Source organism: Python bivittatus, unplaced genomic scaffold (assembly GCF_059951505.1).
Source record: "Python bivittatus isolate LINGU-HERP-01145 unplaced genomic scaffold, Pbiv_v1 ctg000440_np1212, whole genome shotgun sequence".
NCBI classification, from domain to species: Eukaryota; Metazoa; Chordata; class Lepidosauria; order Squamata; family Pythonidae; genus Python; species Python bivittatus.
The window spans coordinates 1,607,392-1,631,322 of NW_028277063.1; the positions used below are offsets into that span (position 1 = coordinate 1,607,392).

The 23,931-nt window shown below is 43.7% G+C and overlaps 1 protein-coding gene across 1 annotated transcript; it reads right to left on the reverse strand.

The window, feature by feature from the left end:
- Window positions 1-247: 247 nt before the first annotated feature.
- Window positions 248-23,699, reverse strand: FBRS (fibrosin). The gene is made up of 18 exons (XM_025170317.2): window positions 21,301-23,699; window positions 18,785-18,970; window positions 16,363-16,398; window positions 15,716-15,745; window positions 14,110-14,158; window positions 12,110-12,515; window positions 11,082-11,320; window positions 9,913-10,112; window positions 9,672-9,716; window positions 9,430-9,525; window positions 8,746-8,814; window positions 8,630-8,659; window positions 8,366-8,437; window positions 7,907-8,039; window positions 7,414-7,497; window positions 7,238-7,321; window positions 5,489-5,708; window positions 248-4,721 (listed from the first exon to the last, which is right to left on the reverse strand). The coding sequence occupies exons 1-18, from the start codon at window positions 21,688-21,690 to the stop codon at window positions 3,983-3,985; spliced, it is 3,108 nt and encodes a 1,035-aa protein (XP_025026085.1). The 5' UTR covers window positions 21,691-23,699; the 3' UTR covers window positions 248-3,982.
- Window positions 23,700-23,931: the final 232 nt, after the last annotated feature.

Below are 23,931 nucleotides of genomic sequence, written 5' to 3' on the forward strand. Positions count from 1 at the left end.
AATAGTAATACTTTTATTGTGAACATAATTGTGAACTTAATGTTTGTGAAAACTTTTTCTACAAATGTAGAACAAAGAACTTATTAAATGGGATAAAACAGCAACTAAATCCAAAGTCTGCACAATGCAAAAGCTATGGCAGGAAAAACTGCAGAAAAGCAGAAAAGGACAAACTGCTTTGCTTGTTATTTCCATCAAAGCATACGCAGAAACAAATTCCTTAGATTTTGAAATATCTAATATTCTTTGTTGAATATTTTAGCATGATTTTGAATATTAGACTATATGATCAAAGAGTCTGTAAGGTATACAAGTCAGTTTGAAACAACCGGGCTTGAGCATGTCTCCAAGTTGGACTGCACCTCATCCATGTATTTATATGAAACCGATAGCCTCCTACCAAATCTTTCCTCCTGCTGAAGCATGTTTTTCTCCATCGAACTCTACTGTTCCATTCACCTTCTAAATATGCCCTTGACAACAAAAATGCAACTCTTAATCCTACTGTGAATCATCATCATCATCATCATCATCATCATCATCATCCTTCAAAGTGACTGTTTTCTTTCAGGACATTTTATGTATTTTTATTTCAATCACAAAAAGGTGCAGCTGTTTTTTGAGTAATATTTTGAGCTTGAAAGAAGCTACACCAAATGGATACAATTTTTAGGAATATATTAGGTTATGGGTCACAGAGAGGACCATTAGCAAAGATTTATTAGATAATTTCCAGTGTGCATGCAGAGAGAAATACAGACTAGAAGTACAGTTTTATCTAGTGAGAATTGTGTGAAGTTGTCCTGGGTATTAAACATTTCTGAATTTTTTAATGTACTTAATTCCATTGATCCCAATGGCACTTTTAAATGGAAATGCATAGGACTGCACTTGATATTTGGGAGGGGGACTAACGCTCTGAAATGTGCCAAATATGGAATTCAGATACATTTGATGATTGAGATCTGATCTTCTAGAAGCTTTTTGGTAAGAAATGTATTTGTTATAGCTTGTATTTGTTTTACAGAGTACCAATTTACCCACTTTAGACTGGCTACAAAACGTTTGGTAAACTTTATGCATAAAAATAGTGAATGTTATAGGAAAATAAGAAAATTATTTTGGATGTTAAAAAGTGTTTTTATGTCTACTACTGGAACTGTTGGCTCAAAATATTAAATGTTGTAGTTTATTTTGATGTGTTAATCCAAATAATTTTGTACCATTGTAGAAGTGCATATATTTGGTTTTTTCCATTTCATTTTTTTAAATAAAATTATACATTGTGTGCACATGTACATTCCTAAAAACTGAGATTTAGAAAAGCAAAGAAAATGGATGCTGAGGTCCCAGACATTTCAAGATTAAAAAGTGCATGGAAGCTTTTGCCAGCAGACCATTTATGAGAACAAAATTAGTTAGGCCTACCCTAGACATTTAAGTCCCTTTAATTTCTGGATTGGTAGTGGTAAAGGGGGAAAATGGGTACATTTTTTAATGGTATTTTATACTTCTATTTTTTTCTGCTCCTTATGAGTTAGGAGTAGATTAGACTACGTCTAATACATGGGATATTGTACAAAAGGGTGTTTTGAACTAATCCCAATGAGGCTTATTTCTGGTTTGTGCATAATTTCACTGCTGTCCATCACATTGCTGTGCTGTGCTATTAAGCAGACAGAACAAAGGATTTGGTGGAATATGGCGCACATCACCACCCAGCATATATATTTGGAACTAAAGGAAGTTGAAGGATATGCCTGATGACAACAGTTCTGCACTGGCTGCTTTGCTTTACAACTCAATATATCAGTCTTAGAGGTCTGGGGAGTGATTTGTCTTTATGAATATAGTATTTTCCAACATTAGAAGTGTTTGTGCTAAGTTTGAAAGCTCAGGTGCAGCATCTAGCTGACCTTGGCTCACCTCAAAAAAACTAAGGAAGGTTGGACAGGGTTAGACCACCAGGAAACTAAAGGCTGCGTGCTAGACTGAAAAGACTTCCATATTATTACCAACAGAATTACATGGATATGCCCATTTAATCTCCAGGAGCTGAGCTCAACTGAAAAAGTCTTTAGCTTGAACTACTAGCAAGGTTCCCTGTGGATAAGTAAACTAGATCATAAGGAGTATTACAGACACATTGCTCTCCCAATCCATAATTCAACATTGGACAAATGGCAAATGATTTAATAGAAGTATAACTAAGTGATGTAGTTCTCATTGAAAATCTGAAGCGGAACCATGAAACACTGCACTCGACAGTATTCAAGGGAAGGGCACAGATTCACACAACATTTCTTCTAGTTCCAGTAAAGATCCCTAAGTTAGGCAAATTACCTGAACATTTTATCTAATCCTCTTAGGGTCTCACTTAGCAAATACATATTCTGGATAGGTGTATCTTACTCTAAGGCATCTGTCTTTTTGAATTTAGTAATATTTTAGGGCAGGAAACCTACTTTGCAGACAATATTTTATTAGGTTAAACTTCTGGGCTTGTTCTATGATTTACTACAAAAAGATGAGGGTGGAAGAAACAAAATGCAAAACCCCATTTTTCATTGCAGGCAACTATATGCAGAATTTCATTTATTCTTCAAGATGTGAGCAAAGTTTATGGATCAAGGGCCAAATTTGTGCAGGTGGGGAACATTCTTCAAACAATGGGCTAAGCCATAACAAAGCAGGTAGTGCAGGCAAAAACTAAACTGGATTTAAAAAAAAAACAATAGTATATATGATTATTCCCCATGTATTTAATAATTCTGCCCTTTTGCCACATTAACAAGTACAATCTAGGGCAACTTTTAGTGATACTTTGGGATTGCATACAGTACCTGAGGGAACTGCATGTTGAGCATCTCTGCCTTAAAACAATGGAAAGGAAAACAGGCTTTAACGCTTTCCCCAAAGCACTGCTGATTCTGCCTGAAAGCCAGTTACCACTTCCTCACAAACAGCAGCCCTATTTTCACATTATGGCTATGCTTTGTGAATACTTTCAGGACCACAAGGGCACTTGCATTAAAACAATATATGTAGGGATTCCATATCTCATTCCCTTTCCCCTTTTCAGAGGCTGCAAAAATTAAAACTATCCAGGAAGTTTTCCCCATCCAAGAATTTCACCTTGTACTCAGCAGCCTCTCATTTGCTCTCTACTGTCCAGAATGTCAGAACCTCTATCCTCCCCTCCCTTTTCCTCGTCTAACACACACACAGCAAGGAATCAAGAAGCACCAGTTTGGGGTTTAATTTACCAGCCTGGGGAAGAAAAGGGCACTGGACAAGTGTGTTGCACCATCCCATTAATTACAGGAGGAGGAAAGGGATCAGTAGATTGGGCAGGAGCGAATACAGGTATAGAAAAGAGCAGTACAGTAAAAACAAGGGGGAACCAAAGAAGGCATGAGTGGGGAGGAGAGAGAGAAGTCACTTTTAAAATCACAATCTCAAACCTTTTATAAATGTACAAAAACCTTTTCCCCATCTGCCTAGGGGAGAATATATAAATATTTACACTGCCTCATGGGGGAGGTGCCCCAAGATTGAAGCCCTCCCCCTTCCCCTGAAAGCAGCCTTCCCATCAGTCCACTGAGGATAAAGAACACACCCAGAGTCCATTTTTAGCCCAGCAGGAATACTGGAAGCAGAACAGAAATCCTGACTTTCTGCAGAGGCTGGAACAGGAGCCTTTGCAGAAATCAGGAACATCAACCGAGGGCACTCTGGCACCTGGATTCCTGACCTCTCCCCCCCAAATGCACCCCGTTATTTCGCTCCAAGGTCAAAGTCCTTCCAGGTGGTGGCAGCAGCATATCCCTAGCTCAGGCTAAAGTGACCAAAAGGCCATCTTCTTCTCCCCGCTAATGTGAACAGGGGTCCTGGACTCCCCTGATCCTGTCCATCAGTTACTGGAGATCAGGGAGACTGCTTGGTAGAGGTGTTCACGTTCCAGAGTGCCACTAGAGCACCATTATCTGGAGTCCCGGTCCTTGTAGGAGGCTGCCAGTTCTCTGATATCAGGGGCCCGTCGAGGGGAGCAGGGCCGAGCATTGGAAGCAGGAATGAGAGGCGGTGGAGCACTCAGCAGTCCCACGGCCGCCACAGCTGCTGAGGGTGCAGCTTTTGCCAGCAGTCCGTTTTGATGGCGGGGATAGGCCATGAGGCTGGGATGCGGTGGGGGAGCCAAACCGTACAACCGGGCTCTTTCGTAGTCCTCAGCAGCAGTGGCGGCAGGCGATGGGGTCTCCAGGTAGCGGGGCAGGCGCTGCAGCGGGTGCAACTCCAGGCCCCGGTGATAGGGCTCTCGCCATGCCTCAAGCGCAGCATAGGAGGCAGCTGAGGGTGGGGCAGCAACCAAGTAGGGAGAGACACTTCCACCAGTCCCGGCTTGGGGTCTCTCAAACACAGCCAGCGTCCCAAGGGGGTGGGAGACATGCAGGGTACTGTGATACGGAGCACCCGTACGCAGTGCTCCCTCAAAGCCAGTCAATTCTGGCTCTTCCTTGACCTTCACTTCCTTCTTGAGAGGCAACTCTGGATAAGGTGAGCGGGAGGCGTGACCTGAACTTGCTGGGCTGCCATAGCGATGTTCACGTTCTGCTTGTACATGGGGTCGACTTGGAGGCTCCTCATGGATCAGCGATGGGTTCTTTGAGGTGGGAGTAGCTGGAGAGGAGCGCAGTGAATGGCGGGAGAAGAAGCCAGAATCTCTGAATCACACACAGAGACATAAAATGGAAGGGGTCAATACTTCCTGTGCAACCTGGCTCTGAATCATTGATTAGTAGTCCCTCATTGCACGCAGCAGCCTGGCCCCGTCCATATATCTAAATAGTCACAAGAGCACCTTTGTCCTCCACCCTTTCAGAAAAGTCATCTGCATTTCTTCTTTCTGCCAGATTGGGCCGCACAAAAAGTGCTTGTGTTCAGTGATTCCCAACTTAGCAGCAGTAGGCAGCCTTTTGGGGATGGCAGACACATATGGAAGTTAGAGACCGTGGCATGACAGCCCTTACAAAATGGCTGCTGGGGGGAGGGGGGAGGCTTGCCAGTTTACAAAATGGCTGCTAGGGTGGATGTGACCATCACAAAGTGTTTTGTTTTAAAGATAAATCAGTGAGGCTGCTCCTGGACATCCACTCTAATTTCCCAAGATGCTTCCTACTGGTTCAGTTTATCTCTTTCTTTCGGAGTACTCTTTATATTTAGCTGCGATCACCCATGGTTTTTGCTTTCCAAGAATACCTATGGAGCCCAGAAGGATTCTTGTGTGCTTTGCTGCATGCAGCTTCCCATTATATAAGCCACTCTAGGAAAACCTGGTTCTGAATGGCAGTGTATAATTTTTTTTTACATGCACGTAGGTAGATGTATTCACTTATTGCCTACCCCTGCAATACATCCATGGCGGATGGGACTCTGCTGCATATTAAGCCTCTGCCATTAGTCCATGTCTACTTTCCCCTCTATCTCTTACCTGTCCTTCTCATCCTTGATCACTGGCCCTTCAGACTTCTCACTCTCCTTGTCAAGCTGGCTAGCTCCACGCTCAGTCCCATCACTGCTGCCACCTTTGGGCCAGGCTGGGGCAGTAGGGAAGGAAGGAGGTGTGCGGTGTAAGCGATTCCATGCCTCATGTGGGCTAGGGAAGGCAGGAGCTCCAGGACTGTCCTTCTGCCCAAAGACTGCACTTGAGTCTGGGAGGGAAAGAAGAAAGATCAGACAGCCATGCTAAATGCAATGTTGCCCTTACAGCCGAGGTCTCAGTGAGGATTAGGTATGGAAGCCACTAGGTTCCCATGTTAAAAGAGTGATAGTAGGTTATCTCAGTGAAAAATGCATAGAGCAGCTCACCACTCAGAAAGCCACATGGTACAGCCTTAAGAGCTCCTTCTACTTCTTAATGCTGGTGGAATGATTCATTAAAAGGGGGAAGGGGGAGAAATTATGTTTGAATGCTCACTCACAGAAAGACCGTCAGCACATTGGAAGCTATTATATGACAGAGAAGGCCTCTAGCCAAAGATTCTCTCTTACATGTTTGATAAGTCACCTGCTTGGGGGAGGGGGGCAGCATACACATTTAATAAATAAATAAAATAAAGGCAGATAATTGCCTATCTTTCCTGCCTGTCTCTGCCTTTTCCAAAGGGTAGAGATTTGAGTGAATTTTACCATATGCTGTTTGCAATAGAGAAATTCAAAGACTTATCTAAGCCTTGAAAAAATTATAAAATGGGCAAGAGACAAAGGAGATAACCGTGGAATTCTGTGAATCAAGCAAACAAAAGAAATCCAAAACCCAAGTGGTGAAGGACAATAGTAAAAAGCTAGAGCTTCTGAAATTCTTCCTCAAGCTCTTACTAATGGGCTGCAGGGAAGACAGATAAGAGCCCTGTGTTACTTGTAAGCTGTAACAGTAAGGTGTATCTATCCCCACTTCTCAAATTGGCATGTTATCCTTCATTATGCACTTGCTTGACCGAGTAAAAATTGCCCAACTTGTGGCCCCCAACCTTTTTGTGGCCTTAGAAATCAATTGCCAAGATTCAATAGCAAACTAGGAAATCACCAAGGCATAATTTCCCACCACTTGACAGAAGGACAGGAAAATAAACGATGCTACAATCTCAGACAGAGTTAACCCAAAAATTCATGACGTTGTGGCCCTATCACATTGCTGGACATGTTCACATAGCATGACTGACCAAGATAACTCTACACCTGCTGAGTTAACTGTGTATGCCTGAGCTGCAGTGTCTGTCAGTCATCCTGGCAGCCATTTTTTATGTCCTCTTTAGCTTATAGAGACTAGGAAGCTATTGCTTCCCTTTCAATTTTTTTTTTCACTACAGCTGAAACAATCATAGTCATGGGACTAGATATGGGTCAGTGGTACTGCAGATGCAGTCAAGATGCAGTCTTGCCTTGTTTCTGCCCATTTTTCATGCATACCCCCTGTAGGACAAGGGGCAAGATGACAACTGAAATGGCAACAGAGACACAGAGCCTATAGCTAAGACTTCATCAGAACTACAGTGGTTGGAATGAATAATTAACCTTAAAGTAAGTAATGGGGGAGTTTGTAGTCCTTGGTTGCTTCCCCCCCCCCGCTTTTAAAATGCTAGTATCAAAACAATGCCCACCCCTGGCCTAGCTGTTTTGATAAATCACAGAAAATTGTTATGCCTTAACTAGTTATGACCCTTCTCTCAAAAATACTCACTGAAGGATGGGTTGCCCAGGCCCCCAAATGCTCCGTTGGAGAGTGCGCCCAGAGAGGCAAAGCTGGGCGGCCTGCCAAAGGGATCTGAAAAGAAGTGAGTAGAGGAGTGAGCAATCGTACAGGAGTTTCTGGGTCCTGTTCTCCTGGCTGTGTTACCCTGGGACACCAGCTCTTACCAATGTGGGGGCTGGGGTTGAGGAAAGAGCCATGAGGGGTAGTGGCAGGACCAAAGGATGAGGCATTGCCTGGATGGACGACACCTGCAAGAGAGAGAGGGTGAGGATGGAATAATAGATTAAAAAAAGAAGGGGGAGAGAAAAGTGAGTATATTTTACACCAAAAGATTAATGACTCCCAAAACAGAAATACTTCCAGGGTAAAATGTAATTTAAGCACAACTTGCTTTAAGTGCCTTGATTACTTTTCTCTCACAAGCCCTGTATTAAGGTAAGGCCTGCCTGTTCAGGTTTTCAGATAGAAAATTGAGGAAAGCACTCCTTTAAAGACTATAGGGCTGTTCTAACATTATGGGCCTGATTCTCAAGGAGACACCAAGTGCCACAGCAGGTAGATGGCACAATTAGTAGTAGTGGCCAAAAATGGGCAGGTTGAGCTTTAGGAGGTCCCAGTTATGGAAATGCCTTTCAGTATTGCACAAAAAGCACTGACCAGAGGCTGTGAAAAGGGTGGCAGGGCGTGCCAGCTCTTGGCTGTGGGGCAGACTGCCAAAGGCTCCGGTCTCAGGCAAGCCAGTAAGGAGGTCATTCCGGAAATCCAATTTGTGGGGATCACCCTGCATCAGCTGTGAGAAAACAGAGAGCAAGAAGCCCTGGTAAGCAACAAGTCAGGCACTATTCAATCCAACTAGCCTCACTCTATACTTTGGCAGAGATTTCTCCTACTCTGCCCCACAACGGTCTTATGGTTCTGCTCTCTAACCTCTAACCCAGCATCACAAGCCCCAACTTGGATCCAGGGTCCAACACGTGAGACATCAGATGAGCAGAATGTAAGGTTTCCTCTCCATTTGCCTGCAGTGACCTTCTGGTGGCCACCAGCAGGGCCTGTGCCACACCTCGACACTGTACACAGCAGGTAGAGGGGAGAGGTGGCCCAGGCTCACCCTACCTTTATTTTCTCCTGGTGCCGCAGGATCATATATGCCACACGGACGTGCATGGCGCACCACTTCCCCGGCTTCTGCGAGAGAGGGGGGAACCATCAGCTCTGCACATTATGTCCCTGATGGGCCAGGCACATGTTGCCCTATACCCTGACTTCTTCACTCTCCCCACCCCAGGGTGTATTTCCCCCTCCCACCACTTCTAGTCCTTATACCCCAGGTATCCACCCTTTTGCACTGTGACCAAAGGGTGTTCCAACACTACTCACTCTCAGTGTCGGCCTGAAAGGATCGGTGAGCTGCAAGGAGAAAGAAAAGCCATGTGGGGGTGGATAATCCTTTCCCTGTAGTCCCTGCCATTCTCCTGAATTGATGGTAAACTCACCTGGGCGCCTTTCTGGGACATGCTGGGTGGGACAGCACCCAGCCGGGATGGCAGGTCAGGATTAGTGCTCTGAGGAAGAAAGGGTAAGTCAAGAGGCAGAACAAGCACAATCAGTCCACCACTAAGAACAAGCACAATCAGCTGATTAGCACTCCTAGCATAGAGAATCTTGAAATCTTCCCCCTTCCAAGTGCAGAGTTCAGGAACTATGAGCAAAAGCTTTCAGCTTCTTCCACTGAAATATCCTAGTTCCACACCCAGTGCCAAGGAATTGTAATTCCTTTCCCAACCTACCAAATTATTGGTGGACATGACACCACTCTATGGAATGACACTACTCTATGAAGCCATACACAAGCCCAAAACTTTTTCCAAAACATTACTTTCTTCTCAAAGCTCATGATTGAACTGGGACTTCAAGTACTTGCTCTCTCATGCTCCAACCCATTGGTCTGCATTCACTTTTAGTCACCATGACTCCCCGCAGCCCTAATCTGTCCCACCAAACTCACTGCATGCAGAGTACTCAGGAGTCATAGTCCTCAACCCTCCCTACTGTAAAATGCAACAGGCCTCTATTACCAGAAAGTGAGCAGAAAAGACAGACACTCTGAATTCTAAAGCTTTCCCTCCACTTAAAATATCCACAAAAACCCATTTGTCTACTATGTCTGGAGGGTTCACCTTAGGTTGGAATGCCCCCTGCAGGGAGCCAAAATTCACAGCAGGAGGCAGGACTGGGGAGATCCCCGACACGGTTGGGGGGTAGGCAGGATAAAACTGGAAGAAGAAGAGAAAGCAATGGAAGTGCCACCCAGAGAACTGAGGCAGGAGAGGGTTCTGCTCCTTTCTCAGGATGCAGTTTGATACATTTCTTGGGGCTCCCATCAAAAGGTCAGCCCCTACTCCAAAATGATCGCACTTACATTATGTCTCAGAAGCCCATCCATTTTCCCAGGATACTTCTCATACTGCAGAAAGAGAAATCAGAAAGGACACATTTTGAATGGGACAGGCAGCTGCCAGAGGAAGTAAGGGAAAGGAAACGAATCCTTTTAGCCTAACATCTAAATTCTGACTGACCAAGTTAATCCTGTACTGGATGCTGTACCACGCACGAGCCCTGGAGTCTTGCCTGCCACCTCGCTAAGTCTGTTCTGCACTTACCATGGCTGGACTGGGTGTGGGCACCATGCTTGATGGGAAAGGGGTGAAGTGCTGGTGGGTGTGCTGGTGGGTGTGCTGGTGCTGGTGGTTGTGTTGGTGGAACTGGAAAGCCAGAGGGCGGATGGCAGCAGCTCCCATGTCGGCCCCACCTTGCGTTGTGAGGAATCGGGAACTCAGGTCTTGGCGGATTAGTTCTTGTTCTGAGGAGACAGAAGAACAACCCGTAATTTAAAAGCCAGTTGTCAGAGAAAAGGAACCAATGCTGAAAGAGAGAGAAAAGGTTTGACTTGACCCCTCCCCGCAACTCTCCAAGTATCGCTGCCCTATAGTACCTCCTAATTTTTCTACAAGCATCTAACTAGTCTAGATTTCGTACCTTGCCAGGCCCTTTCTCCCATAATTCATCACATCTGCCGAAGCAATAACAATCCTCTTAGGTTAAGGCCTCCACATATCCTCTGATAAAATTATTCTCTTTAGTTTCCCTTTGAAAGCAGATTTTTTTCTTCTTCTTCTTGTTACATGTTGCCAGTTTTTATTCAAACTCTTCCCTCAAAATTGGGACTAGAAATTCCTCTAAGCTTCCTTAAAAGAATCTTATGGTGCCCACTGCATAGTGTCCTAAAACCAGGTTGTACAACCTCTGGTCCCTAGAGCAACTCAAAAAGTTGCCAATGAATTATAATGTTTAAAGTGATAAAAGACTACAGTTATTAAAACCAAGTGAAATATTTATCTTAATTGTATTTTAATAACCCAATTTGACTATAATTAAAGTTACATCAAAACAAAGTTAGCCCTCTCTTGCTTATTGAGTGCAGTCTCCAGCATGCAACTCAAAGATCAAATGTAGCCTTCTGTCCCCAAAGTACTTATACTCCTCTGCTCTAAACCATATGCACAAGTCATTCAAGCATACTTGTGACATTAGAATACTTAGAATAAGTATTCTACATCCATACAGTAACTTTTTCAGGTTATTTATGTTGATTTTTTTACAAATACATTTCTCATCTAAATGCATGTCCGGTATCCTGAATATATAACATAGGCTAACAAGCTCAATCTGTAATACTCAATCTCCCTTCTTCTGTTCAATTTAGCCCTTGCCAATCTTCCCAAAGAATGTATTACACCCTATCGCTCCCCTTCATTGAATTCTCTCTTACCAGATATGGCAGCGGCTGCAGCTGGGTGCCCAGCAACTTGAAGCAACGGGGGTGGCGGTGGGAGGCCAGGCGAGGGGGTGAACATGCCTGGGTGGTGGTGGGAAGGGGGCCGAAGGGTGGAGGGAAAGGCGTGGGGGGGCAGGGCCAGCGAGGGGGTGGAGGGCCGGTGAGGGAGCTGAGAAGAAGAGGGGGAGCAGGGTGGGAGGATGGGCTTGGGGTGAGCTGCACCGCGGCTGCACCTGAAAAAGGGAGAAAAAAAATACTTGGAGTGCCTAGGTCAGGAGGAGAAAATAATGATGGAAGCCAGAAAAATATGGAAACACTCAGGAAGGCCATTAATTAGGTTCTGAGAGGCTTCAGTTTCCATCCCAATTCAGTGATGAACTCAACTGGGATGTTTTGGATTAGAAGCTTCATCCAACATCATGTCCTTAGTTACAACATAAAGGGAACAATGATGGCAGGTCCCATGGAATTGTTATCAACACAAACCAGGATACTATGTACTCAGAATTTTTTTTTAAAAAAAGACACATCTTTCTAAAGAAAGAGATGAAAAAAACATTCAGAGAGAGAGAAGAAAAGAGAAAAAGTGCAGCCCAAATGCATGGTGTGGTCACTTCAACTGTGGGGCAGAAAGCCCCAATCCAATTCCACCCCTGTCATAAGCTCAGTATATGTAATAAACCAGACCATTCTCTCCACTTTAGTTAACTCATCTGCAGTGTAGCTATAACAATATACAACTATTTATAGGGTTGTTGTAAGGATATACAAAGCGTTCTCAAAATTTTCAAGTTATTAATAAGACATAAAGAAGGGGAGGGAAATTTATTGAAGAGGGCAGAAGCAACAATGGTTAAAGGGAAGAAAACTATGGAAAAGTAGAGGAAAGAAGAACATAGGACAGAAAGGAAAACAAACACAGGAACAGGAGAGCTTGAAAGAGAGGGATGGATAAAGATGAAGTGGGTGAAAAAAAACAAAAACCAGAGTGAGCTCTGTGGCCAGACAGCACCAGGACTCACCCTCCAGTGCTGAGGTCGAGCCCTACAGAGTATGGGGCCTGTGTCTGGCTGGCAAAGGGTGGCACCTTCATGTGCAGTTGGCTCTGGGCAAGGCTGTGGGTAACTGCTCCACCCTGAGGCATTGGAGGCAACTGGCCTTTGGGCTGGGGCGTCCCACGAACAGTGTTAGGTGTCTGAGCCCGAGTCTTGACAGGAGGTGGGGCAGGAGGACTTGGAGGCAAGGCCTGAGCCAGAATAGGGGCAGTGGCTGCCTGAGAAGGGGGTTCCTTAGGCAGGAAAGGCACTAGCAGGGAGTCCCGGTCAGCCTCATAGTTACGCTCCTGGCTCCGTTCCAGGCCGGAGACTTTAGGGATCACAGAGAGTTTGGCTTCACAGCTCCCGTTTAATGCACCAATGGGTCCCGAGGCTGCCAGAAAAAATGGAAACAGAGAAAACAGGGATCAGGCTATTGGAAGAGACCCAACAGATAGTGTTGGATTTAAATTTTTGGGGTGTAACTCCACTTCACTGGCTGCACAAGCCTGTCAGCTACAATGCTGATTGTACACAAGAGCCACAGGAAGTAACTAAGGGAGGGAGTAACTATCCATTGACACTACATGTTTTTAAAAATTCCATGAAAATAGCACAGACACAATGGATCAAAACCCTTCCCGCAACAGAGGTGGCAACTCTGTCACAGAACCCAGCAAGAATTTCATATTTGATACTTCGCACCACCAGTTAGAAGCAGGGCACTGTGGCACCTCAACAAAGCGCTGCAAGGGGGCACTTTGCTTGAGCTTTCAAAGCAAAGTACTCCTTCCGATATCGGCATGACCACACTATGAAAGAGTACTTTACTTTGAAGGTTCAAGCAAAGTGCCCCTTCTCAGCACTTCGTTGAGGTGCTACAGTGCCCTGCTTCTAACTGGTGGTGCAACACCTCGCTCAGCAAAAGTCATGACTATGCATGTGCAGAAGCCACTTCTCCAATAAAGTCACCAAACAAGGCACATCAGCGCCCCCGCCAACATTTTGCAGAGGCACAATGATTCTAGCCTCTGAGGTCCTTTGGTGTGTCGAGACAGAATGATGATCTGCACAGGGCTGCTTAATACTATGTAGTTTTATGAAAACAAGCTCTTGTGAAACTCAGAACTGCTTACTTCCCTCTCTTTTTGACAGAATCCAATATAGGTGCATTCTGTCTTCTGTTCAGATGTTCCTCCTGACCTCCAGTGATCTGGATGGCTCCCATCCTAATCATGTTCAGGAACCTATTAAAGCCTTGGCTTTTCTCTCAAGCTTTGGGGCAGAGTACAAACCTGCTGCATGGGTTCTTTTGTGGCCGCTCGTGATTTTTTGTCTTTTGTCTTTTTTAAAAAAAATTTTTAATTGTAAGCTGCCCAGAGTCATTGGGAGTTGGACAGCCTATGAATTGTATAAATAAATAAAATAATTACAAGCATCAGGAGGCAGAGGACAGGGGACCTAGTATAGGTTACTCTGAAATGGGTATGTGTCTTTTCTGATCTCCTGTTGATGGGAAGATTATGCTCACTATTATGAATCTGGTTGGAAATATGCTCTAAACTGAACAGAGAAAACTATTTTTTTAACCATACAAACCCAGTTTCTCCTTGCTGCCATGAAGACTGCAATTCTTAGGATGTTCAGCTGGCATGATAAATGACCAGGCGGGTTGGGAATTCTAGAAGCTGCCATGCCTACATAGCTGGAAGGGATTAGTTTTGCCAGTTGTGGCTCACAATAGCGCTCCACCGTCTCAGGCAAGAGAAGCTAATCCACCCCGCTTGCTACCTGATTATTTTAACCAGATGGACTGAGAACTCTGTACAGATAAAACAGAACCACAGTGTACCAATCTCCCCACAGAACCAAACACCATGCTTATTCAAGCCAGCTAAAAATACAGGTCTGAGAAATGCTGCAATGCTTTCTTTAGTGCATAGAACCACAAGCAGTTCCCACCCCCTTTCTATTCGTCCACACCCAACCTTTGCTGGTTGAGACAGTGAATGACTGTTCGAGGTCATCAATGGAGGCCTGCAGAAAGACAAGAAATACAGGAAATCCATTATATTCCCCCAAAGCGGTTTTTTTGAAATCCCTTACTTCCAAATTTATTTGGAAAAGACAGAAAAGCTACCTGAGAGCTTTTCAAGGGGCCAAGTATTTTTATTTTGGAAGCAAAAGCATGACAGTCTTTTCTACAAAGAAGGATGGATCCATGAGTATCTTTAATGTAGGATTGACTGCTTTGCATGACAAGTAATTAGGCTAGGAATGGTTGTTGCCCAAGTCACAATTCTCTCTTGTATTTCAAACCAAATACAGGTAGTCCTCGACTTATGACCATTCATTTAACAACCGCTCGATGTTACAACAGTACTGAAAAAAAGTGACTTATGACCAGTCATTGCACTTACAACTGTCGCAGCATCCCCATGGTTGGGTGCTTGGCAACCGGCATGTATTTATGACAGTTGCAGCATCATGGGGTCATGTGATCACCATTTGCAATCTTCCCAGGGGGCTTCCAACAAGCAAAGTCAATGAGGGAAACCAAATTTGCTTAACTACTGCAGCAAAAAAGGTAATAAAATCATGTGTGACTCACTTAACCACCACATCAATTAACGATGGAAGTTCCAGTCCCAATTGTGGTCATAAGTAGACGACTACCTATACTCAAGTGTTTTTGACCCAGGCCACCCATATCTCTTGGTAGTCAGAACTAGTTATACAATATGGCAAAATTTCTTCCAGCACAATACCAATTAGAAAATTATTACACTACTGCTGATCTACATTCACTTGCTATAAACATCCAAAATGTTTTAAAGCCCTTGTTTTGATCTTCTACAAAGTCCTCAATGGCTTATGTTGTGGGACTGGGATTAGGTGAGAGAGGCCAGAGTTTTTCACTCCTGTTGTATATGAGTGTGTGCCCCTACGCATACAGGCAGAATTGTTTCCAGACCCTTGCTCTCTCATTATCCACCCTAGGGCCACTAAAGTACATGGGGTGTAGTTCATGCTTGGTACTATCTACCACCCAACCTACAGAAAAATTAGCCAAAAATCTTTTCTAAAAATGTTTGCAGTAGGTTACAAAAAGTGTATTTCTACTTATTTTCTAAAAAAATCCCCTTAGCCAATTTGATCAATTGATCTACCACTTAATGACTTCTGTGACCCTAAGAAAATAAATTAGGAGCAAGCACTTGTTATAGCTTTCTCTGCTCCGTAGTACAGAACACTGAAAATAAGCTCAGGACAAAACCTCAAAACATGGGGTGTTTTGTTTTGAGCTCTGAACAATAATAAAAGCCATTTCAAGTTTTGAATATTTTGTGCATACCTAGAATTTTGGTGTAATTCTGGAAAAATATACAAGGTTGAAGTATTCACACACTATATGTTTGTGCAGAATGAAACCATGGAAAGCAGCTTATCGTAAGTAAAAACAGCCTTACTATACTTTCATAAATTGGAATTTCTCGCAACATTGCCCCCAAGTCATTTCTAGAAAAATATGCCACTATTGCTAAGCACTGAGAATGTGTCATAAATCAGGCCGAGAAAAGTATAGATGCCTACCTGCTCCTCTGGGTCGCTTTCTGTATCACACTGTCAAAGAACAATGGAGAAAAAGAAACATGTCAAACAGTGCAGCAATATAATGGAAAATATCCCCCTCTGGACCTTTGTTATTCTACATAACAAACTCTGTTTGTTGTGGATATGTATAGAGATTTTTACAGTGTAACAGCAAGCTAGGTCTTACTGTACCCAATACAAAAGTATTGTATTTTAAAAAAATAAGAGTGTTAAGAGCACAAAAGCATTCTTAAAAAATAGTAGAACACAGGAAGAGTGATCTGCTACTCCACAGAACCCAGGAAATTAGTCAGAATACCCCAAGAGACCCTAAAATGTACTGGAATCTATTATTAACAAATTCTAGCATGCAAATTGGCATCACTGCAAGAATTAACTATAACTAAGACGGAGTGAATGAAAACTTCCAGCTGTCCTGTGCACAATCCATCACTTGCCCTAGTATAACATCAAGAGGAGCTGATTTCTCCTCTCTTCTGGGGAAGCCATTTGCAAGTCAGTTAAAACCTGCTTTAGTTTGAGGGAAAGAATTCTACTGATGGAGTGCTTGGGCAGTTAAAATTCAGTCTCGCAGAACAGTGTTTTGAGGGGGGTGAGGAGAGAATGTTCATACACTACCCACTTACTATATATCCAGTTTCCAGGTAAGATTGGAGAGAAGGCTGAATTTGATATAAAAAAAGGGAAAGGGGAGAGAAAAGAGAGAGAAAAATTGATTAGACTCACAATGAGGTGGTTTGCAATTCCAAAAGAAAGAAAACAGGCTGGAGCTCTAGATACCAAGTTTCATTTTGTTGAAAGGCTTATGAAATTAGAAGAACTGTAGTGAAAATAAGACCATGCCTGCTTTCAAAACATGTGATACGGATTTCTAAAATGGGTCAACCTTGATTTGTAGTTGGCTGTAAACACTATACAGGCCAACAGAGCATTTTTGGAAAATAATTGCTCCACTCTTTGTTCTCAAGCAGTACGCTGTTCTGAGGCACCATGAGCCACTTTGCTAGGCATATACCATATTGATCATTGTGCTAAGATTATTCCTGTTTAAACAATTTGGCAGATTCAGCTACAAAGCAGAAAACACTGCACTTGTGAATCTCTTAGTAGCAATAACAACCCCCCATGAAGGGAAGCCCAATTGTTTCTATTAGAGGAACGTAGCGAGGACCCAGCAAACTCCTTCAAATATGGCTACCGATGTGAAAGAGGGGAACAGTTATTAAATATATGGGGAATAATCATGTTAACAAATGTAATTTAAATTGAAATATTTAAAATTAAATGTGAATTAAATCAAAGATAATTTTCTTTCTAGCCACATTTATTATTTATGGTTCCTGGCATGCCATTCAAATAGCAAATGCAGCCTCTGGCTGAAAAATATGTCTATCCCTGGTATAGGTACAGGGACCATACGCCCTTTATTATAAAGCAGTCCTTTATTTCAGAAAGCCATCCTTTAGATTTAATTATTTACCCTCTTGGTTTTGCTCTTGGATTTTCCTTTGTAAAGCAAAGTTATAAACATAAACCATTTTTTAAATCCTTATTGACCACTTTCAGATTTCCCCCTTTTTCAGGTTTGTCCTTTATTTTTTCCAAGAAAATATGGTCACTGTAAGTATAGGTCAGCTTTGTTCCCACTTTATTGTTGTCAGTTTCTACTTCAACTACATAATGCAAGAAGCTGGGATTTCAATTAGTCTTAGAATGATAGATTTTGACTTGCTAGTTATTCAAGCTGTGTTTTAGATATGGTATCAAACAAAAAACCATTCAAAGGAACAGAAAACTTAAGCACACTACAGGCTGAGTTGTCATGAACTGCTTTTGTTGTCTTATTTCCAATAAAAGCCTAGCAAATTTCATGCATGTATATTAAGAGAGTTATTTTATGGCACAATTATGTAAATATTGCAACTATACAATATTCCCTTCCACTGAGTCTACAAGTCATATGCTTAGCTGCTCATGATCCTGCTCTGATTCTGCATATAGCAGAATGACAGTTTCCTGCTGTCAATGTTGCACTTTTGTATTTTCCTCTAGTGAATATTAATGCTTGCCTCCTTTGCATAGCAAATTACAGGAGATGAGCAGGCCACTGCTTACCCCAATGGTGGAGCATCATTTTGGGTGCAAGGCTGCATTGGCTCTATCCAAGCACTGCTGGCATGCAATTCCCTTGCTTAGACCCACATGTCCACACATCACTCCTGATCCCTAACATGCATTCCCAGAAAACCTTCCTGAGCACTTGCAATGCTCCCTGCTTCACCTGGATCTAATCTTGTTAATTCAATTATTTTAAAAACAAAAGGGAAGCTGCAAAACATAGCACCAGCTGCCAAAATTATTTTTATTTTCAAATATGCATCTGGATCCACATGGGCACTACAAATACACTTAAAAAATAATAATAATACTCAATAGGTGAACAAAAATGCCAAATCCAGTCTAAACATCTGGCTGACTGTGCAACCAACCATCGTTGTTGTTGTTGTCGTCATCATCATCATCATCTAAATTTGTTATATTTAATACATTTGAAAATTGAAATTGCTTGGCTACTGAGAAAAGAAAGTTCACCAGGTGATTTGTGACAGGCTATAATAACCACAGTGGCAATGTTATGAACAGACAAGCCTCCATTCCCATAATGGCTGTTGTACCCACTGACTCAGAAGGCTACAGACCTTCTGTTGCCACAGTCTATTTGCTCTTTCAGGAACTACCGAACACCCTGAAGTAGTGTTTTCCAAAGGTTTCAGTTCCCACTCATCTACCCCAGGAAAAAAGGCAAAGTTGAGCCTTCAAGAGCCATCCTTTCAAGGCAATGATACTGGCTACCGTTGTGCATCCTGCAATTTTCCAGTATTGAGAAGTGGAGGTTCCCCCCCACATCCCAGGAGGCGGCTTCTAGGAGAAGTCTCTGTAAGCTCAATCCAGCCCACAAGTTTCCCCAACACAATATTTCATCACACAAACACCCTCCCTCCTTCAATTTCCTCTCCTTCGCCCCACTCCCTGAGCCCAAGACCTCACCTCTTTGTGCCGTCTCTTGTTTCGTTTCCTCAGTGCTCTCTCCCCTCCACAGCCCTGGCTGCGACCCTTCTCTGAGCCCTCATCTTCATCTTCGGGCTCAGAGTTGTTTCCCTCACCCCGTTTTCTCTTTCCAGAATGTTTCAGCCGAAGCTCCAATCGCTCTGGAGTCTTCAAGGTTGCATCCTTCTGCAGGAGTGACAAGGCGGTCATTATAATGGCTGCAGACAATCTGCCCTAAGGTTTCCCTGAATAAAAGCCATGATATAGCTGCTGATATGGAATAGAAATATGTATTTAAACATAAAAACTGAAAAGCACATTACAAAATGTAAAACAAAACTCTGGGACAAACATTGAAATATGTAGCCTGACTGCTTAACTAGCAATACTAACAACTGTTTATTGTGGATCCAGAAATAACCTCTAAACTTTTTTTGCACTGTATTGCAGATACTGCAGGAATGAACTATCCTGACATTTTAGAAAAAAGGTTGGAATCTCAATATAATTATTTGTATAATAATACCCTAAATATTATAAAAACACTTCCACATCATAAGAGGTAATTGTTAAAAGTAAGAGCTACGAGACCTGATTTAAATTTATATGTAGCTCTGAGGTCCACAGCCTAACTGGGGCTTGCTATTCTCTCAGTCTGACATCCTAGTAGGGTGAAAGAGAAGCAAGGAGGAGATAAGAAAGGAGAAAACTATGTATATTGCTCAAAGCTTCTTGAAAAAAAGAACAGAATATAAAGGTAAATGCAAAAAAATATATATATTTATTAGGTCAGTTATGTCCCAAATGCCATAATAAGACAACATAGATCAAGAAGCTAGCTTGCCAATAACTATTCAGCAGACTCATATTGCAACATAATCAACACTTAATTTAAGGTTACTGATGTGCAACAAATGCTGTCCTAAACCACAATGATCAACACTGCTTTGGGAGAGGTAGTCATTTTTATGAAAGAACTCTTTGGTTCAAAGAAGATGCCAGCTGTTTGAAGGGTGCTGCCAGAAGAGGACAAGAGCTCTAGAAGATAAATCATACAACAGATGGTATATTTCTGGGTGGCAGGGTACTGAATTAAAGTTACTGTATACTTTTCTAATTGTATGCTTGTATATGTATTGTATGGTGTGTACTGCACTGCTTCAGAGTTTGGTAAAGACACCTGCATTCACACCCTACTCCTTACCCAATCCTGCCTAGCCAGAAAGACTGGTGAATCCAGTCCAAAACTGGTCTACATGCTCAGCCTAGAACATTCCTGAGTAAAGCAGGAATGCTTTTTCTCTGCTTCAGCAGGTAAAACAGCTGTGCCTTACATATCATCCAATGCCTGCACTGCTTATTGAAATCCTCTGATCAACCCCTCCCAAGAAATATGTAGTTTACAGGGACATATCCCAGCCCTACAAAAATGCCTAGGAGGGGCAAGCTGAAACTCACCCCTAAAAAATGTTCTCTTCCACCAAGCATAGTAAATAGGCAGTGCCCCACACCCAATCAAGGAGGAAACATGGGCTCATCTCAAATAATTTAGCAGCTCACTCAGTATTTTAAGGCTTTATGTTCATACTACTCTTCTATGTCCTGTGACACAGCATATGTCCACTATGCAAATTAAGAGAGAAGATTAAGAGACATCCTTACTGTGAGCTGGACCCTAGCTCCATCTTAAGAGTACTAACAAGGATTTCACAGTCTTTATACAAACAAATCAGTGGTTCTGACACTGTGCTAAATATACTCTGTCAGCCAATACCATTTTACAACTTTTATTATGGAAACTCATCTGATTGCACCTGAACTCCCTAGACTCTATTTTATCCAAGAAAATATAGGGCCATCCCACCTCAACTCTCACCTTAAGAATCTCATTGTTTCTCTACTTGAGCAGAATCACAGTACAGAAAATAAAAAAGCATTAACCTCTTTTGGATTTAAAAACCACAGACTATTATGCCCATGTTTCCTTTCATATCCTCCCTTAATTCTCTGTGTAGGGGAAAAACAACTTCAGATTTCTGAACATCACCAATCACAGCTGGAAATCTCCCCTTGCCTTGCTCTTATACAGAGTTTCCACTGGTATTCCTTTTGAGGACTGATAGGTCTACCCCTACTTAGCAACAATTCAGTTTCATCTGGTATTTCTAACCAACAACTGAACTCATCATTGTGGGTTTTTTTAATTTAGAAGATCCATGGTAACAAAATATTACATTAAAAATTACTAGCTACTATAAAAAAAAGAAATCTCCGTTTCCAATATATTCCAGCCTAGCTGACACCATTTTGCATAATCTTTTGCATTTACTAGTTATCTGCACTGCCCTGGAGCCACAAAAACAGGTGGTTTCCCAGTTTACTTTATTCCACTTTCTTTGCTATATCATATCTCTGAAGAGGCCCTAGAATGAGGACAAGAACCAGTCCATTACTTTAGCCTTATATTACATGAAAGGACATGACCTTTGCTGAAACAGACTGGAGGACCACCTCACCTCAAGTGCCTCTAGACTGACAAAGCTTGCAATGGCAAAGCCATCAATGAGGTCCTCTTCCTCCTCCTCTTCCTCTTCCTCCTCACGACTGCAAGATGATCCAGAAACTCTCTTCCGCCGTCGGAGGGGCCGTCGTCGTCGCCGCTGCTGCAGGGGGCGTCCTTTGCTAGGAGCCACAGGGGCAGGTGGAGAGGGGCCTTCACTGTCTGATGCTGAAGATGAGGAAGAGGATAGGCCCCGATGGGAAGGGTCTCCAAGACGGCCTCCTCTACGGCGTGTACAGCGGCTCTCACGGTCCCGCCGTGAGCAACGTCGCTGTCTCCGTGCTCGGCTACTGCTGCCTCCTCCCCCACTCCAACATGGGGTAGGAGCTGCTGTTGTTCCTTCCATTACGCTCCCCCTCTGAGGTACAGAAAATAAATTGTGTTGTGTCCAATGGCTGTTGCAGGCACGTGAAAAAGGAGGGAGACACCCTTCACCCCTCACCAGCCAGAAGCATTGCAGCTGTCTCTGCTGGGTTTTTGCTCTTCTGTGGAAGCCACGGAGAAAAGCACCACACTCGTGAAAAAGAGGTTCTCCTTTATATTGCTTTTGAAAAAAAAAGTAAATTTTGTATTCCCTTACAGGAAGTCCTTGGCTCCTATACCTTAACTGTCAGCAACTTTCCTTGATTTACATTTAAAAACCCATTCAAAATCAAGAAGTTCCTTTTTGCTCTGGAAAGTCAAGGAAGTAACTCTTTTGCTCAGGTTTAATTCCCTCTTAAGGAAAATACAGATGGCAACTTCTTCTTTTTTTGACTTCCTCCTAAAGGCAAGACTAGTCAATTAAAAAATAATTAAATACTTTCAACATAAAATTCTAAAATGGAAACTGATCTAATAACCATTTAACAGGAAATTAGCTTTTGCCAGTGAACAGAACTCTCTTTTAATGTATAACTTTACCTTTGGGTCCAGAAGAAAAATGAGTCAAACTCCAAAAACCTTGCTTTAATCAGAATTTTACATCCCTCCAATAGTGATTCAGTATGGAGAGATGGATCCTTTGAAATCAGCAAAACTGACAATCCCTTTGAATAAACTTCAATACTTGCCAGTTCGCTGCTTCTCCCTTGAATCTTCTAATTTAAGTGCCTATATTTATATAAAGAGATATATGTTTATGTGTGCAGGTAAGTGTGTGTGTGTATTCTAAAAAGCATAAATTACCCTTAGGGTTTCTGTATGGAATGAGGCTTTACATTTACCCAGAGAGGGCTAAGCGCTTCAAGAGCCTCCCCTTTAAGACTGCAGATGCGGCTTCTGCCAACAATGGCAAATGGCTTCCTCAGAGAGCGTTTGCTTCCCCCCCTTTGAGGATGAGGACTCCCATAATTATTCCTGTGGCAGCATTTCCTTTCAAGGCTCCACTCTGCAGCCACGTTCTCTTTGCAAATCTTACGGGTTTTTTTTAAGAAGGTCTCCTGAATTCCTCCTAAAAGGTGTGACCTTGCCCTTTAAAAGTCCAGGTTTGAGAATCTGCTTCCTTTCATTCCATCCCCTTTAAGAACTACGATTAAAAGTCCGCCACACATTTCCTGCCGAAGCATGGCCTCGCCTTTAAGCACCTGGATTTAAAGTTCTCCTTGTCAGGCATCCACTTTTTCCACCATTGGCATTAAAAGCCTCCAAGCGCTTCCCCTGCTCAGCTCGCACTCCCCTTTAAGCATCCAGCGTTCAAAGTCCTCCAGCGGAACCCCAACGGCCCCTTTAAGAGCCAGCCCTCCCTCTTAGTCACAATGAGGCCTGAAGACAACTCCCCTTTAAGAGGGCCGAGCTCCCTTTAAATCCATTGACAGGAGCTGGAGGCTGAGGGGTTTCTTGTCCTCCGGCGGAAAGTGCCCCCTCTTCTCGTTGCCCCCCAGGCTGTACCTTTAAGAGCGCCGGCTGTTGAGGGTAGTTTCAATTCGCCGCCGCCCGTCTCGCCCCCGCTCGGGCGCGCGGCGGGGCGTCCCGCGAGCCTCTACAGCTGACGGGCGGCGAGGCCGGTTCCCTCCGCTCTCCTGGCGCCCCCCCAGCTGATTGGCCGAAGCGGAGCGGTGAGTAAGGCTGGGGGAGGGGCGGCGGCCTGCAGGGTCAACCGCGCGGAAGGAGGGCAGCTGCCTGGGTCGCGTTGCATCCCCTTCCCCTGCGTGGAGGGGGAGGTCCCGTCGCCCTTTTTCCTCGCTTCGTCTCAGCTGCTGCCCCCCGACTCCCTCTCTCCCTAGCTGTCTCTGCCGGATCTCCTTCCTCTCTGCGCACGGCACGCAACTCCTCCCACAGCGTCATATCCTTCCGCCTTCCCTCTGGATGGAAGCAGCGGAATCCCTCCGCCGGAAGAGAGCGGGGGATAGTTCCTCCCATTAAACTCCATTTCATAGAGTGTCTGCGGAGGAGGGACTGTGTTCCCTCAATGCCTCAACCCCCTCCGGAGTCACTTCCGTCCTGGGGGTGACGTCATAGCCTTGCGGCGGTGAACGTAAGGCAAGGAAGTCATACTTTCCTCCCCGCAATCGCGCACAATGACGTCATAGCCTCCGCCAGTGGGATCACGCCGCGTTGACGAGGAAAGCCTTTTGAGGCCTGCGGAGCGGCAGCCCGCTGATGACAA

Coding starts and splice junctions, on each gene's coding strand:
- FBRS (XM_025170317.2), bottom strand. CDS start 21,690: ATGGAAGGAACAACAGCAGCTCCTACCCCATGTTGGAGTGGGGGAGGA. Junction 16,399..18,784: donor ACAAGAGACGGCACAAAGAG/GTGAGGTCTTGG, acceptor TATCAAATTCAG/CCTTCTCTCCAATCTTACCT. Junction 15,746..16,362: donor ACCTGGAAACTGGATATATA/GTAAGTGGGTAG, acceptor GTTCTTTGACAG/TGTGATACAGAAAGCGACCC.